Source organism: Bufo gargarizans, chromosome 10 (assembly GCF_014858855.1).
Source record: "Bufo gargarizans isolate SCDJY-AF-19 chromosome 10, ASM1485885v1, whole genome shotgun sequence".
Taxonomy (NCBI): domain Eukaryota; kingdom Metazoa; phylum Chordata; class Amphibia; order Anura; family Bufonidae; genus Bufo; species Bufo gargarizans.
In genome coordinates this window covers 72259741-72275123 of record NC_058089.1, presented here as the reverse complement: position 1 = coordinate 72275123, position 15383 = coordinate 72259741, and the positions used below count along the sequence as shown (strand labels likewise).

At 50.3% G+C, this 15383-nt stretch overlaps 1 protein-coding gene across 5 annotated transcripts in view; it reads right to left on the bottom strand.

Annotated features, from left to right (window-relative positions):
• GANAB (glucosidase II alpha subunit) overlaps positions 1-15383 on the bottom strand; it is an 84910-nt gene that overhangs the window by 26816 nt on the left and 42711 nt on the right. For all 5 annotated transcript variants that reach the window (XM_044269455.1, XM_044269453.1, XM_044269454.1 and 2 more), the window contains 3 exons: positions 1665-1761; positions 1213-1393; positions 970-1123 (listed from right to left, as the gene is read on the bottom strand). In XM_044269455.1, coding sequence (XP_044125390.1) covers positions 970-1123; positions 1213-1393; positions 1665-1761 — 432 coding nt within the window. The remainder of the gene's footprint in view (positions 1-969; positions 1124-1212; positions 1394-1664; positions 1762-15383) is intronic.

Sequence of the window (15383 nt, the reverse complement as noted above, 5' to 3'; positions counted from 1 at the left end):
TTATAACATGGTTATAAGGGAAAATAATAGCATTCTGACTACAGAATACATGGTATAATAGTGCTGGAAGGGTTAAAAAAATAAAAAAATTTAACTCACCTTATCCTCTTGTTCGCGTAGTTCGTTCCCGGTCTGTTCTTTGCTAGCTGTGGGCTTGGGCTAAAGGACCTGTGGTGATGTCAGATCACATGCTCCATCACCATGGTGATGGAGCATGTGATCTGACGTCATTAAAGGTCCTTTAGCCCAAGCCCACAGCTAGCAAAGAACAGACCGGGAACGAACTACTCGAACAAGAGGATAAGGTGAGTTAAATTTTTTAATTTTTTTAACCCTTCCAGCACTATTATACTATGTATTCTGTAGTCAGAATGCTATTATTTTCCCTTATAACCATGTTATAAGGGAAAATAATACAATCTTCTGAACATCAATCCCAAGCCCGAACTTCTGTGAAGAAGTTCGGGTTTGGGTACCAAACATGCGCGATTTTTCTCACGCGAGTGCAAAACGCATGACAATGTTTTGCACTCGCGCGGGAAAATTGTGCATTTTCCCGCAACGCACCCGGCTCTTATCCGGGCAAAAAACATGACGCCCGTGTGAAAGAGGCCTAAAGGAATGAAAAAGGGTAAGGTGTGAGCAGTCAAAATTAATCAATCTGCCTTGCATTTAATTAATCCTCCATCCTCTATTCCAGTTTTTCATGCTCATCCTTTTTACCAAGAGACAGGCATTCCTGGAGAAACGCTGGTTGTATGACAGTACAAAATCCACCAAGCAGCTTTATTCTAGGAGCAGTACCATTCTTGTCCATGGACTTTGTCTGGTATTGCAGCTCAGCCTTATTCAAGTGAAGTGGGTGAATGGCAATAGCTAGACCGTGCACAAAGCAAGAGTTTCTGGAAGAAGCCATTTTAAGTAGTCTTTTTGAATATCACAAAAAACAAAAGGTGTACATTTAAATACCTGTGAGACTGCCATACTGCTTAAAGACATCGCTTGGTGAAGGCCCAAGTAAAATGAACACATCAATGATCCCACTTTCTGACATCCAATGCACATCTGTCTGAGGGGTCTCATCGCCTCCCTGAATGTACTGCAACATCTTGGTAAGCAGAGTCTGTAATTTTTATAAGAATGCAAGATATTAGCAGCTAGCCAGTTCCCCTCATTAACGTTACAACTCCTACCCCAACCCAATGTGCTCACCTTGCCAGCTGTGTTGGAGCTGATATCCACCCAAGTCTCTGCGGCGTTGAGCCAGAAAATACCTAACGTGCGCTGAACATTGTGAGCCAACAAGAGGGGGACTGTGCCATATAAAGCCATGGTGTTATACAGCTCATACTGAAACACGTCCAGGTTATAGAGCCGATAAGGGTCTGTGTTCCTACAAAGATAAAACTGCATGACTACATGTAACATTTTCAGGGCTTCCATATATTGTACATACTGGCCCTCAAGAGGCCAATTTTCCATGCAATTTTGACAAGCTGTGTCGAATGAGGTTTTAAGGTATTGCGTTTTTAATTGGTCTCAAAGATGTATGCAAAATAATGGAGGATGTCAGGCACACCACATTTAGACCCATGCAACCACACTGATCTGCTAATGACTTGAAACATATGTCAGAAACACACAAAAATAAAAAATATTCTTACTCTGTTGTCCGTAGTCTTAGGTTGTCAGCATGCTCTGGAATCCCATATACATGTTCAAATCCCGGTAAAGAGAAATCAAGACCCACCGAAGAAGGACCTGCATGACATGTACAAGTCAAGGTTAGGCTACTTTCCCACTTGCGGCAGAGTGATCCGACAAGCAGTTCCGCCGCCAAAACTGCCTGCCGGATCCTGCAAAACATATGCCAACTGATAGCATTTGCAAGACTGATCAGTCTTAAAAATGCATTGAAATGCCGGATCCGTCTTTCCGGTGTCATCCGGCAAAAGCAATGCAGCATTTATTTTTTTTTCACCTTTTTTTTTTTTTTTTTTTTGGTCTGCGCATGGGCATTCCGGTATTTTGAATACATTCCTATGGAAAAATAATTCCGGATCCGGCATTCAGGCAAGTCTTCAGTTTTTTTGGGCCGAAGATAAAACCGTAGCATGCTGCGGTTTTATATTTTGCCTGATCAGCCAAAAAGACTGAACTGAAGACATCCTGAACGGAATGCTCTCAATTCAGAATGCATGGAGATATACCTGATCAGTTCTTTTCCGGCATTCAGCTCTTTTGACGGAACTCAGTGCCAGAAAAGAAAAACGAAAGTGTGAAAGTACCCTTAGTTGCATGTGAGATCGCAACCAAACATAACCAATAATAAAAGCAATACAAAAACAGAAAAGTGCCAGCATTTGGTACAGGTGGCAAAGTGAAACGCTCTACAAAGACTATTTATACACAGCAAACCACACCCAATGTAATATCTTTTCAATGTGAAAGATGAGAAGGTCTGACCAGAGTAAGTAGAGATGCAATCTCTCTGACCTCCGCTCCAACAGACTTAAAAGCTCCATCTCAAAGGACCAGACCAACTTTTCAAGCCTGACCCCTTGGCAACGTAGAGGCGCTCCACTGCTATTATTGAGGCAGAGGGAGATATTACCAAAGCCTTACTGACTGGTGCAGCGCAAGTCCTAGCATACAAGAGCACTGAGGCTAAAGCTCTACAGCGGCTCACACCTTCAAACTATGACCATTGGAAAAATCTAGATTGTACTTACTAGTAGTTGGTTTAGAGTCTATGACCACACACATGAAGACCTCCTCTTCCCTAGGACAAGAAACTGGAATCTCTTAAAGGGGTTATCCCATCTTAGACAATGGGGGCATATCGCAAACCTGATGCGCGACAAAGGGTCACAAAAAGGGAAACATTTTTGAAGATGGTGGAGTAAGTAGCAGACCATGTCAGCGTCCTCAGTGATCCAGCTGTGCCTTACAACTATTGTGTGTCCAAGCTGGCGCTCTATGCCTTGGAGGTGCTGTCTGCCCCGCCGCCAGCGTTTTGTAAGAGTGTGTATTTAGTGCTGCTGAGGGCATAATGACTGATAAGCGCACCTGCCTGTCAACTGAAAATGCTGACCAGTTGACTCTTATAAAAATGAACAAGGCCTGGATTGCTCCTGACTTCTCTACTCCACCAGAGGAAAGCGGCTGAATATAAAAGGCACTCTAAATGTGGCTTTTATGGTGTATTGAATACACTGTATTCCCATGCACCTCTTCCACCACTAAAAAGGGTATGTGGTTCAGTCTCCCTTTTTCATCCTCCTCAAATCATATCAACATGCTCCTAATATTTTAGAGGGTCAGCTCAGCAGCAGGCCCTCACCCATGTTTTAGAGGGTAACCAGCAGGCCCTCGCCAATGTTTTTGAGAGTTATCAGCAAGCACTCGCCCAAAATGTTTTAGATGGTCAGATCAGCAGGCCCTGGCTCCAATAGTTTAAGGGTCACCAGCAGGCCATCAATTTTTAAAGGGTGTGTAGGATGCCCTCATTTATGTGTAATAAAGAAAGTGTATTGAGTGCCGATTCCTTGTAATTTTTGCCAGCCCTTTCACTTAGTGCATAGGCTTTATGAGTGTAGGAGTCCCACTACCTGAACAATTGTACCACAATGTGAATGAGGCCCTTCTTTATGTGATATACCGGTTGTATCAGAGTGCCTCTTCCTTGCACTTTAGATACAAGTAAATATACAAGAAAGAATGTTTCCTATTCTTCCTCTAAAATTGATTTAATCTTTGGTTTTATGTATTATTATTGTCAGTATGTAAAAGTGGCGTACTACTTGGACGACGTCGTTCCCAGCAACGACCCGGGAGTCCAAGATGCATTCAGACATCCTCCCCATGCTGTTCCCAAACCAATTCGGTGGTGTTTCCATCAATTTCTGACCTTTTCCTGTGAACCAGAGCCTGGTTTAATGCTCGGCTTCTCCCATTGGGCTTCCATTGTGCTCGGTAGAGCACCCAAGCATCCCGAGGTGTTCTACTCGAGCACTTTGGTGCTTGACCAACACTACTGTTACTGTAAAATATGGGGGGGGATGCTTTGTGGGGTGAAAAAAAAATTCTGCCAAGGTTTTGACCTGTGCGCTAAAAATGACATGACATCCTTATTTTGTGGCTCAATACAAATACAGCGATAGCGAAAAGAAATAGAAATAAAAAAACGAGATTTTTGTATAACTTACCAGTAAAATCTCTTTCTCGCTCTTTCCTTGGGGGACACAGAAGACCTTGGGTATAGCTCATCTCCCTAGGAGGCGTGACACTAAGTGAAAACTGTTAAGCCCCTCCTCCACAGCTATACCCTCAGCCTGGAGAGAGAGACTGCCAGTTGCGTGTCCAAGCAGTGAGAAAAGGCAAAGACCAACAAGGAACCAAAAAGCCAACTACCCAACGGGTAACAAAAACTCGGAAAACGCACAGAGAAAAAACAATGAATGGGTGGGTGCTGTGTCCCCCAAGGAAAGAGCGAGAAAGAGATTTTACTGGTAAGTTATACAAAAATCTCGTTTTCTCGCCCAGTTTCCTTGGGGGACACAGAAGACCTTGGGACGTTCAAAAGCAGTCCAAAAGGGGGAGGGACCACAGCACCAAGGTGAAGCACCCGAAAGGCATCAATGAACCGCCGCCTGTAAACCCAGGCGGGGTAAGGCAGCATCCGCCAAAGTCAGAGCATGCACCCTGTAGAAACTCAGTAAGGCGTGCAAGGCAGACCCGTGGCCACCGTGCCCAAATGCACAGCCGAAGCCCAATGCCTCCAGCCCAGGAGGCACCGACCGCTCTGGTGAAAGGAACGGTGACACCAACGACAGAATCCTGCCCTAGGTGCGGTAACCTCAGCAATAGCCAATCTGATCAAGCGGAGGAAAACCACCCTGGAGTCTGTCAACCCTATGCACAGACCTCCTGGAAACCCAAGAGGCCGAACGTCTGCAAGAGTCGGAGATCTCCAAGTAAAAACGGCAAGGCCCAAACAACGACCAAATAGGTGAGGTGTTGAAGCGAAAGGCAAACACCACCTTCAGAAGGAAGGAAGAAACGGGATGCAGAAACAGCCCTGACCTGGAAAAGACAGAAAGCTCGTAACAACAAAAAAGGCCAATCTGGCACCCGTCAGAGACACGACCGATACGGAACACGACCGTACAGGACAGAAGGGATAGAGAGAACTCCTGTAACGGCTCCAAGGACAAGATTGGAGCGCCGAGAGCTCAGAATACAGTCCCCAGGGCGGTACCGAAGGACAGTACAGAGGAACCAAAGAGCCACTCCGAGGAAGAAGGACTTGGCAGGCCAGAGGGCCGGGAACGCTGGAAGAGGAAGAACAGCGCCGACACTTGACACCTCAAGGAAAAGACAGAACCATGGGGAAAGAACTTCAGTGTGGGGAATGCACAGCTTCCCACAGAACCCCAGTCAAAAAAAAAACCTAAGTCTTACGACAGATCCTGGACGAAACACAGCCAGGAGCGGACAGTCGCCTGGCAAGCAGGCGAAAACCCAATGTGATCAGGCGCAGACCAGTAACACGGGCAGAAGGGTCGACAAAACTAGCCCCGTCGGCCCTCAAACAACGTTGTCCCGTATCCACCCGAGTGGAGGAGCAGAGGACAGAGGGAAAGAACCCAAAGGATCCACCAGACGCCAGGGGAAGGCAGGCTAAAGTCCATGCCGATGCAACCACGTTGTACAGTCCCGGTGAGGGAGACCAAAGGACAACCTGGACCGAGGTAGTCCCCCCAAGACATCGAGAAGGTAAGTCTACATCAGGACCATCGTCTTAGAACGGGCCACGCAATCTGCACTCAGTGGGGGGACAGAACGCGGTAGACTCGGTAAATAGGCACACAGCTAATACAGCCAGCGTGAACAAGGGAGACGGTACGAGGCCAAAAGGAACACCGGAACCATCCACATAAACAAACATGCTCTCCCCAGAGGGGAGGACCGTGAAAATACAGCCTCCGAAGGCTGGCGAGAAGCCACATCGGAGTGATTCGTATAGAGCGGGAGCCGAACAAAGCCGGCGAGATAAGGCCGTCGAGACAGAGGCCGACAACACACCCTCCAACCGAAAGGAGGAGTGGGCAACAGGGAAGCCATAGGACAGCTCAAAAGCAGAATCCGCTACACTGTGAGACGCCCAGTCCACCGTCTCGCAGAAGGCGAATACCTTGAAGAACCCAAGGCGGAGGTCCCCGGACCTGGGTAATCCAGCACCCAAGAGAAGTCGGGTGACCTTCCCGAGAAGAGCAGCCCGAACCCGGTAGCAGATCAGACAGGAGCGTAGAGGCGCCAAGAGGAAGGACTCATACCACACTGCATCCGAAGAGGAGGAAATTGCAGCAGGCAAGGGAACCACAGTCCTGCCAGAGTCAACGAAGAATTCGAGAGGCGCCGCAGACAACAGCACTCTCGACCATGTGACCACTAGCGCAGGGAAGTAATGCCGCAGAAGGACGCATGGGCATGCATCTAGGACCCACGAACACTCCCTGTCAGCTCGGTGCAGCAGAGAGCAAAAGAGCCTGTCCGGTCAGGAGGACAGAATGAACTCCCTAGGGACGAGTGCAAGGCTGGCGGCAAGCATCGTCTCCCAAGAAACAAAGGTATGCCGCAGGAAGCAGGTGAGGCATACGTACGAGCAGCCCCGTAAGCAGCGAGAAGGCCAACCCACCTAGAAAAAAAGGGGGGGGGGGGGGGGGCTCGTCCCAGAGTGCCCCAGCATGTACGGAATTGCAAAGTGCAACCTGAAAGGGAGTTATGCACAAACCTAGCATAGCATGCGAAGGAACGCAATCAGCCCACCCCGAAAGGGGGGAAATTGTACCTGGCCAACAGCAGACGGCAAGAGTGCAAAGACCCGTCCCAAAAGGGAGTGATGCCTAAGGCCGTACCTACTTCAGAGAAGCAGGACATTACCCTATATTCCAGCAGGAACGCAGGAGGTCCACCTAGCGAAAGGGGAACATGCACAGGGATATCCTAGCATTAAATGAGTGTGCAATAATACACCCAACACTGAACTCAGCGAGAGTGCAACTACTCTGCCAATGAAGGGGGACATGTACAAGTCCAGCACAGCCATACAAGGACAGCCGTGAATCTCATGAGCGTGCCAAATTCTGCCCTTGAAGTGAGAGGTGGTCATGCACAAGGCCAGCACCGTAACCAATGGAAGTGCAAGCGTCCCACCCATGTTAGAGGGCCATTCTCCTGGCCAGCAATGTATCCGGTGAGAGTGTAGCACAACGCCCAGAAAAAGGGAGGGTAAAGCACATGGCCAGCATCTCATCCAGGGAGAGTGCGAGCACACCGCCATGCATGGGAGTCATACACATTGCCAGCAATGTACTGGCAAGAGACAAACACAGTCACTAAGGATGCGTGCATGTCGCCTGAGGAAGGAAGGCATGCCCCGGGCTGGCAGAGAATCCAGCAAGAGTGCGTACACCGCCTACGGAAGAGGGGCCATGCATATGGCCGACAGCGGATCCAGCGAGAGCGCAAGCACCCTGCCATGTATGGGATACATGCACGTGGCCAGCAACGTACCTGCGAGGAAACAACCAACGACAGAGGGAAGTATGTATGCTGCCTGAGGGAAGGAGGCATACCTAAGGCCGGCAGGGAATCCAACAAGGGTGCAGCATACCGCCTAAGAAATGGCCGGCAGCGAAACCAGTGAGTGCAGCATAAGAACATAGTACATCATAGCACATCAGCGAGTGCGCAGCATTCCACCAATGGAAGGGGGATGTGCACATATCCAAAACCGTATCCGGCGAGAGTGCAGTATTCCGCCTAAAAAAGGGGGTCATGCACATGATCGGCAACAGATCCAGTGAGAGTGCCGCGTTCCGCCCAGGAGGGGGGTCACGCACATGGCCGGCAGCGAATCCAGTGAGTGCTGCGTTCCGCCCAGGAAGGGGGTCCCGCACAGGGCCGGCAGCAAAACCAGAGAGTGCAGCGTTCCGCTTATGGAAGGGAGTCGTGCACATGGCCAGCACCGTATCCGGTGAAGGTGCAGTATTCCGCCTAAGAAGGGGGTTATGCACATGGCCAGCCAGGGGGAGTGCAGTAGCCCGCCTAGGAAGGGGGGGAATGCACATGGCAGGCACCATAACCGGAGAGACGATGAATGCTGCCTACAGAAGGTCCGAATGCACTTGGCCAGCGCCGTATCCTGGAAGAGGCAAGAAAAAAACCACCTAAAAGGGGAAATGCCCTAGCAGCGACGCAGGCTGGGAGCGCAACACCATGCCGCCTGTGGAAAGAGGACATGCAGCATTACTGATGAGGCTGCAGCGTCCTGCGCAGCCCAATAGAAATCATGATCAATTATTAATTATTTTATCATTATAAAACTTTTTTTTTTTTTTTTTTTTTTTTAATCTAATTTAAAACCCAGCCTCTGAGGCTAAAGGGGAGCCACTATATAGGGGCCCTGAGAAGACCAGGAGAAAAAAAGGAGGGCTAACTATACAGACCCACTTGTGGGAGCCGGCCTGTACCCAAAGGGTTAACAGGGATCCGGCCTGGAGGGCGGCGTGCGATCCCCTGGGGGCGGAGGAACCTCCAGGCGGGAAAAAATCGCGCCTGGAGAAGTTCCCGCCCCCTCCACCAGAGACCGGAAAATTGCGGCCTAGTAGGCCGCGAAGCCGGGGGCTAAAGTTGCGGCGTCCGGCCCGTCATACCGCCGGGACCTGAGGCGGAATGGCGGTTCAAACCGGCCGCGGGAGCCCACCCCGCAGGCCGGTCGGGATTGCGGCCCAGCAGGCCCGAAGCCTGGGACCAACTAGCGGAGCCCCGCCGACCGGCACCTGCTGGGGCATAGTCAAGCCCAATGCGGGCCGCGGGAGCCCACCCCGCCGGCCGAAAGAGAGGGGGGCGCGGAGTGCAGTTCTGCCGGCCGCGGGAGCCCACCCCGCCGCCAGAAGAGACAGGAGGGCCGGAATGGCGGCTCGCTGGCCGCGGGGGCCCCTCCGCCGGCCGGAAGATACAGGGGCCCGGAGTGGCGGTTCTGCTGGCCGCGGGAGCCACCCGGCCGGCCGGAATAGACAGGGGCCAAAATGCGGTTTTGCCGGCCGCGGGAGCCCACCCCGCCGCCAGAAAAGACAGGAGGGCCGGAATGGCGGCTCGCTGGCCGCGGGAGCCCACCCCGCCGGCCGGAAGAGTAAGGGGTCCTCCTTACTCCACTGCAGCGTCCTGCCCCTCCGGTAAGCCCAATGTGATCAGGCGAAATGGGGGGGAAGCCCAGATGCCAGGGGGGGACCCAGAGACGGAGAGCTCAGGATATAGTCCCCTCACTAGCAGCATGTCCCATGAGGCCAGGAGAAAAGAGGAGCAGATTGCCGCACAGCGGCACCCCAGGGGCCAGCCTATGTCCAGCAGGGGAAGGGTCCAGAGGCCCAGTATGGGGGTCAGGCACGCAGGAGACCATTGGGTGGGGGACGTAGGGCTGGAGAAGCCACTCTCTTACCACAGCCGTCTTCACCCTCGGTCCATTCCAGCAGGGTCGCCCCTTCAGCTACTGGCACCGTAGTGGCAGGACGCTGGAAGAGGGGCTTGGCGTGCGGGCGACCCTTGTGCTGGCGGGATGCAGGGGAGCTGGGCTGCCCTGGTCCACCTTGCCTTCTGTGGGGGAGGCAGCAGTGCGGTGACCGGCACTGGCGCAGCTCAACCCCGGGAGAACAGAGAGGTCTAGTGCGTCTCTGTTGTCCCTGATGATCTGGAACAAAAAGAAAGAAAAAAGTAAAAATCTAAAAATTTAAACAAGGAGAAAAGAGCCCTGCAGAGCAGGGAGTGTCTTGCCTCCTTGGACACTAAGCAAAAAACTGGCAGTCTCTCTCTCCAGGCTGAGGGTATAGCTGTGGAGGAGGGGCTTAACAGTTTTCACTTAGTGTCACGCCTCCTAGGGAGATGAGCTATACCCAAGGTCTTCTGTGTCCCCCAAGGAAACTGGGCGAGAAAATTAATTAATTAATTAATTAAAAGGGGACTAGACTAAAAACACTAGTACAACAGATGCAAATATATGGACTAAGCCCTCACTCTAATGATAAAATCTGAGACTCTTAGCCAATATGTGTTGATCAAAATACATCTGTTTCCACCTACCCAGCACCACGGTGGTATGCGGCCAGGTAGGTCCTACTCTAAACCTACCCATGTCGTTGGGAATCTATATTCAGGAGATCAGACCCTGCACATATAGTGTGTTGCTCTTAGTCACCTCTGTGTGCACTGGCAACCAATCAGAGGAACACACAGAGCTATATGTACCACCTAATCAAGGTCACCTATTAGATGGGAGGGGCAAAAGGACACATGAATGCTACTTGTCTTGAAGGAGAGGCACCTTCAGGTGTGAATGCGCTTCTATTCTGGGAGTAGCATTCATGTGCCCTTTTGCCCCACCTATCTAATAGGCAACCTTGATTAGGTGGCACATATAGCTGTGTGTGCGCTCCTCCTCTTATTGTTTGCTTGGTGAACACAGATGTAACTAGTAGCAACACACTATATGTGCAGGGTCTGATCTGCCGAATATAGATGCACAACTGCATAGGTAGGTATAAAGTAGGACCTGCCTGACCTGAGAAAACCATGGGGCTAGGTAGGTGGGCACAGATGTGTTTTAGTCTCAGATTTTATCATTAGAGTGATGGCTCAGTCCAAATAAGGAGATTTTTGTATAATTTACCAGTAAAATCTCTTTCTCACTCTTCATTGGGGGACACAGGAACCGTGGGTATAGCCATGTCCTCTAGGAGGCGTTGACACTAGATAAAGCTGTTAGCTCCTCCCTTGGCAGCTATACCTCCTCCAGCATGGAGAGAGAACTTCAGTTTGTGTACAAGCAGTAGAAGTAAGCCAACCAAAGAAAAAACGTGGAATACCAACCATGCCAAAGGACCCAACGGGGTTCAAACCAGCAACTGCCCAACTGTGGTCGAACAACACTGGGTAGGTGCTGTGTCCCCCAATGAAGAGCGAGAAAGAATTTACTGGTAACTTAAACAAAAAACTCCTTTTCTTGCCCATATTCATTGGGGGACACAGGAACCATGGGACGTCCAAAAGCAGTTCACAGAGAGGGAAAAACCACAGACCCATGGAAGCATCTAAGAAACTGCCACCTACAAGACCATTCAGCCTAAGCCAGCGTCCGCCGATGCAAACTACGCACCTGGTAAAATCTTGCGAATGTGTGTAAGGAGGACAAGTAGCCAAAGCGCGATTCCTCCAAGCCCAAGATACGCCCACCACTCTGGTGGAGTAAGCTGTGACACCTAAGGTCGGAACCCTGCCTCAGCAATTGTAGACAGAATTCAGCGTGTGATCGCCCCCTTGGAAGCAGTCAGTCCCTTTAGAGGACCCTCTGGAATGACAAAAAGGGGATCCGTATGGCGTAAGTACCCGGAGGCTGCTAAATAGATCTTCAGAGCTCTGACTACGTCCAAATGGTGTAACTCCTTTTCCTTAGGGTGTGAAGGAGATGGGCACAGTGAGGGAAGGACAATTTCCTCGTTAATATGGAAGTCAGAGACCACCTTCGGAGGAAAAGAAGGGACAGGCCGGCGAACCACCTTGTCCCTATGAATAACCAGGAAGGGTTCTCTGCAGAGAGCGCTGCCAACTCAGACACCCATCTGATGGAAGTGATAGCGACCAGAACTACCTTCCAGGACAGGAGTCAGAAATCTCCTGCAAGGGCTCCAGGGGAAGCCTGGAGCGTTGAGAGGAAACAATTCAGATCCCAAGGCGGTAAAAGAGGACGGTACAAAGGAACAGTATGTGCCACTCCCTGAAGAAAGGTCCTTACAGGCACCAGGGGGGGGGCCAGAGGGCGCTGGAAAAGGATAGAAAGCGCCGACACCTGACCCTTCAAGAACTAAGGGCCAGACCAAGGTCCAACCCTGATTGTAGAAAGGACAGGACTGTGGGGAGAGAAAAAAAAAAACTAAGTGGCGGAACATTTCGGCTTCCACAGAAACCCAGGAAGGAACTCCAGGTCCTGAATAGATCCTGGACAATACAAGCTTGCTGGTGACATCCGCCGAAAAACCTCTTTGCGTAGAATGGCGGTCTTAATAGCCATGCCGGCAAACGAAGAGACCTTAAATACTAATGGAAGACCGGACTCTGCGAAAGAAGGTCACCTCTGAGTGGCAGTGACCAAGAACGTCTCCTAGAAGGAGAACGAGGTCGGCATACCACGTGCAACGGCCAATCCCCAGGGCAACTAGGATAGTCTGAATACCCTCCATCCTGATCTTCTGTAGAACTCGGGGAAAAAAAGCAAAGGAGGGGGAAAAAGTAAAGGAGGGGGAACCCCTGCCAAGGGGAAAATCAGGGTGCCCACACCGCAAGCTTCCGGATCTTTTGCTCGGGAGAGAAAGGTGGGAAGCTTCTCGAAGCCATCAAGTCCAGGTCCAGGCGACTGCAAAGCAGACAAATCGCCTCGAACACCTTCCCCAGTCCTGGAATAGAGAAGGGAGAGGCCGGAAGCCATTCTGTTCTAGGCAAGTATGGTTAACCCTCTCCTTTTTGGCGGCATCGATTTAAGGGTCTATAGCGTTAATAGGCATCGGGTGATTGCGACTTGGTGACTTAGGCACATACGGGGTTAATTCCATGTCCCCCGGCTCACATCGGGCGGCCGAACAGGCTCCCCTCCCTGCCTGTTCGGCCGCCCGATGTGAGCCGGGGGACATGGAATTAACCCCGTATGTGCCTAAGTCACCAAGTCGCAATCACCCGATGCCTATTAACGCTATAGACCCTTAAAACGATGCCGCCAAAAAGGAGAGGGTTAACCATACTTGCCTAGTCCCGTGTACTTGCCTCATCTTCATCCTCTTCTCCCTCCCTAAGTGGACCCGCAAGGTCACATTTTCCAGCAGGGTCACCTCCTCAGCAGCTGGCACCGGAGTGGCAGGAGGGTCTTCTCTTTGGCGGGTCTTTCCTTCTATTGACACTAGAAAAAAAACTGAAGCTCTCTCCCCAGGCTGGAGGGGGTATAGCTGCCAGGGGAGGAGCTAACTGCTTTTACTAGTGTCAACGCCTCCTAGAGGACATGGCTATACCACAGTTCCTGTGTCCCCCAATGAATATGGGCGAGAAATTATGTTTGCATTTATTGTTCTAGTGGATTCTTTTCTGTGACTTTATAAACTGAGCCATGCACATCCGTATATTTACCATCATATCGTACAGAATGTTTTGCATTTCATCTTTAACTCCCCCCGTTACAGCATTCACCACATGGGAATAAAAAATTAAAAAAACGACATCTGCCTGCATTAAAGCAAGGCGAACCGCTCTACCTCCGCGCGGACAGACTGGGGAACGGACCGGCATCCATAGAGGAGTAGACTTGGCACCTGACTTAGCCGTGACTCCTAGAAGAGAGTTTTATGCTGCCCAGGGCAACCCTCTACACCTCATTTGCCATAGGACCCCTGCAGTTCCTTGTAAATACTAATCCCACCTGTCATCCTTTGGACAGGAAAGAGAACTAGGGATAAGGGGAGGTTCCCTCCTTTTAAGGCTACTTTCACACTAGCATTCGAGCGGATCCATTCTGAACAGATCCGCTCATATTAATGCAGACGGTGGCTCCGTCTGCATTATAACTTAGAAAATTTTTCTAAGTGTGAAAGTAGCCTGAGCGGATCCGTTCAGACTTTACATTGAAAGTCAATGGGGGACGGATCCGCTTGAAGATTGAGCCATATGGTGTCATCTTCAAGCGTCCCCATTGACTTCCATTATAAGTCGGAACGGATCCGCTCGCCTCCGCACGGCCAGGCGGACACCCGAATGCTGCTTGCAGCGTTCAGGTGTCCGCTCACTGAGCGGAGCGGAGGCTGAGCGCTGGCAGATGGATGCATTCTCAGTGGATCCGCCTCCATTGAGAATGCATTAGGGCCAGACGGCTGCGTTCAGGGCCGCTTGTGAGCCCCTTCAAACGGAGCTCACGAGCGGACACCTGAACACAGGTGTGAAAGGAGCCTAAGTGATTCTGGTTTCTGTTTTGAGGAAAAGAGACTGTCTCTTCATGGGTGCTATCAAAGCAAAAGGGGAAAGAAAAAAAAAACACCGTCAAGTTTTTGAGTACAGTTTTTTGTGACTCACCTTGGTGTCCTGATCTTAAGCCACCAAGACAGTTCTACTTCTGCACTCCCATTTTAGTCTCTTGCTGTGAATAGAACAGCTCCAGCTTAGAGGAGTTATCAGGGGAATAATATTAATGACCTATACACCGTCACCACCTGATCACCTGTTTCGGGACACAGCCTCCAGGGAGCTTACCAAGCACAGGGCTGTACATCGTATAGTGGCTGTGCTTGACATTCCAACTTAGCCTCATTGACTTTAACAGAGTTGTGCTGCCACTACGCCATGTGACCGATGTATGGTCATGTCACATTGCCTAAGAAGAGACTAACTCTAACAGAGTCTAGGAGACACAGACTAACAGCTGATCGTGGGGGTCCCAAGTGTCAGACCCCTGCTGATCTGACAATTACCTATCCTGAGGATTTCAAAAATACAAAAAGGCAGCGCTCACCTGTTTTCTTATGGAGGTGCGGACATAGCCCAGACTTGGCCGTAAGTCAACTCAATCGAAATTTGTTAAAGTCCAGCTTCCAATAAAACAAAACTTAGCTTTATTTTTATGCGGTAAAATCCAAACACGTATCACATACACAGTCCACACTGTGTATGTGATACGTGTTTAGATTTTACCGCATAACAATAAAGCTACAGTCATTAATATTTATACCTGGATAACCGTATATGGAGCAATGCAAAACGAGCTGCATGAGATATCATGCCCCTTGAATTTATCCTGCTGTTAATGATATTTCCTACTAAGGCTACTTTCACACTAGCGTTCGATCAGATCCGTTCTGAACGGATCCGATCATATTAATACAGACGGAGGCTCCGTTCAGTACGGATCCTTCTGCATTAATAACTTAGAAAAAATTCTAAGTGTGAAAGTAGCCTGAGCGGATCCGTTCAGACTTTCAATGTAAAGTCAATGGGGGACGGATCCGCTTGAAGATTGAGCCATATGGTGACATCTTCAAGCGGATCCGTTCCCATTGACTTACATTGTAAGTCTGAACGGATCCGCACGGCCAGGCGGACAGCTGAACGCTGCAAGCAGCGTTCAGCTGTCCGCCTGTCCGTGCGGAGGCGAGCAGAGAGGAGGCTGAACGCCGCCAGACTGATGCATTCTGAGCGGATCCGCTCCATTCAGACTGCATCAGGGCTGGACGGAGGCGTTCGGGTCCGCTCGTGAGCTCCTTCAAACGGAGCTCACGAACGGACCTATGAACGCT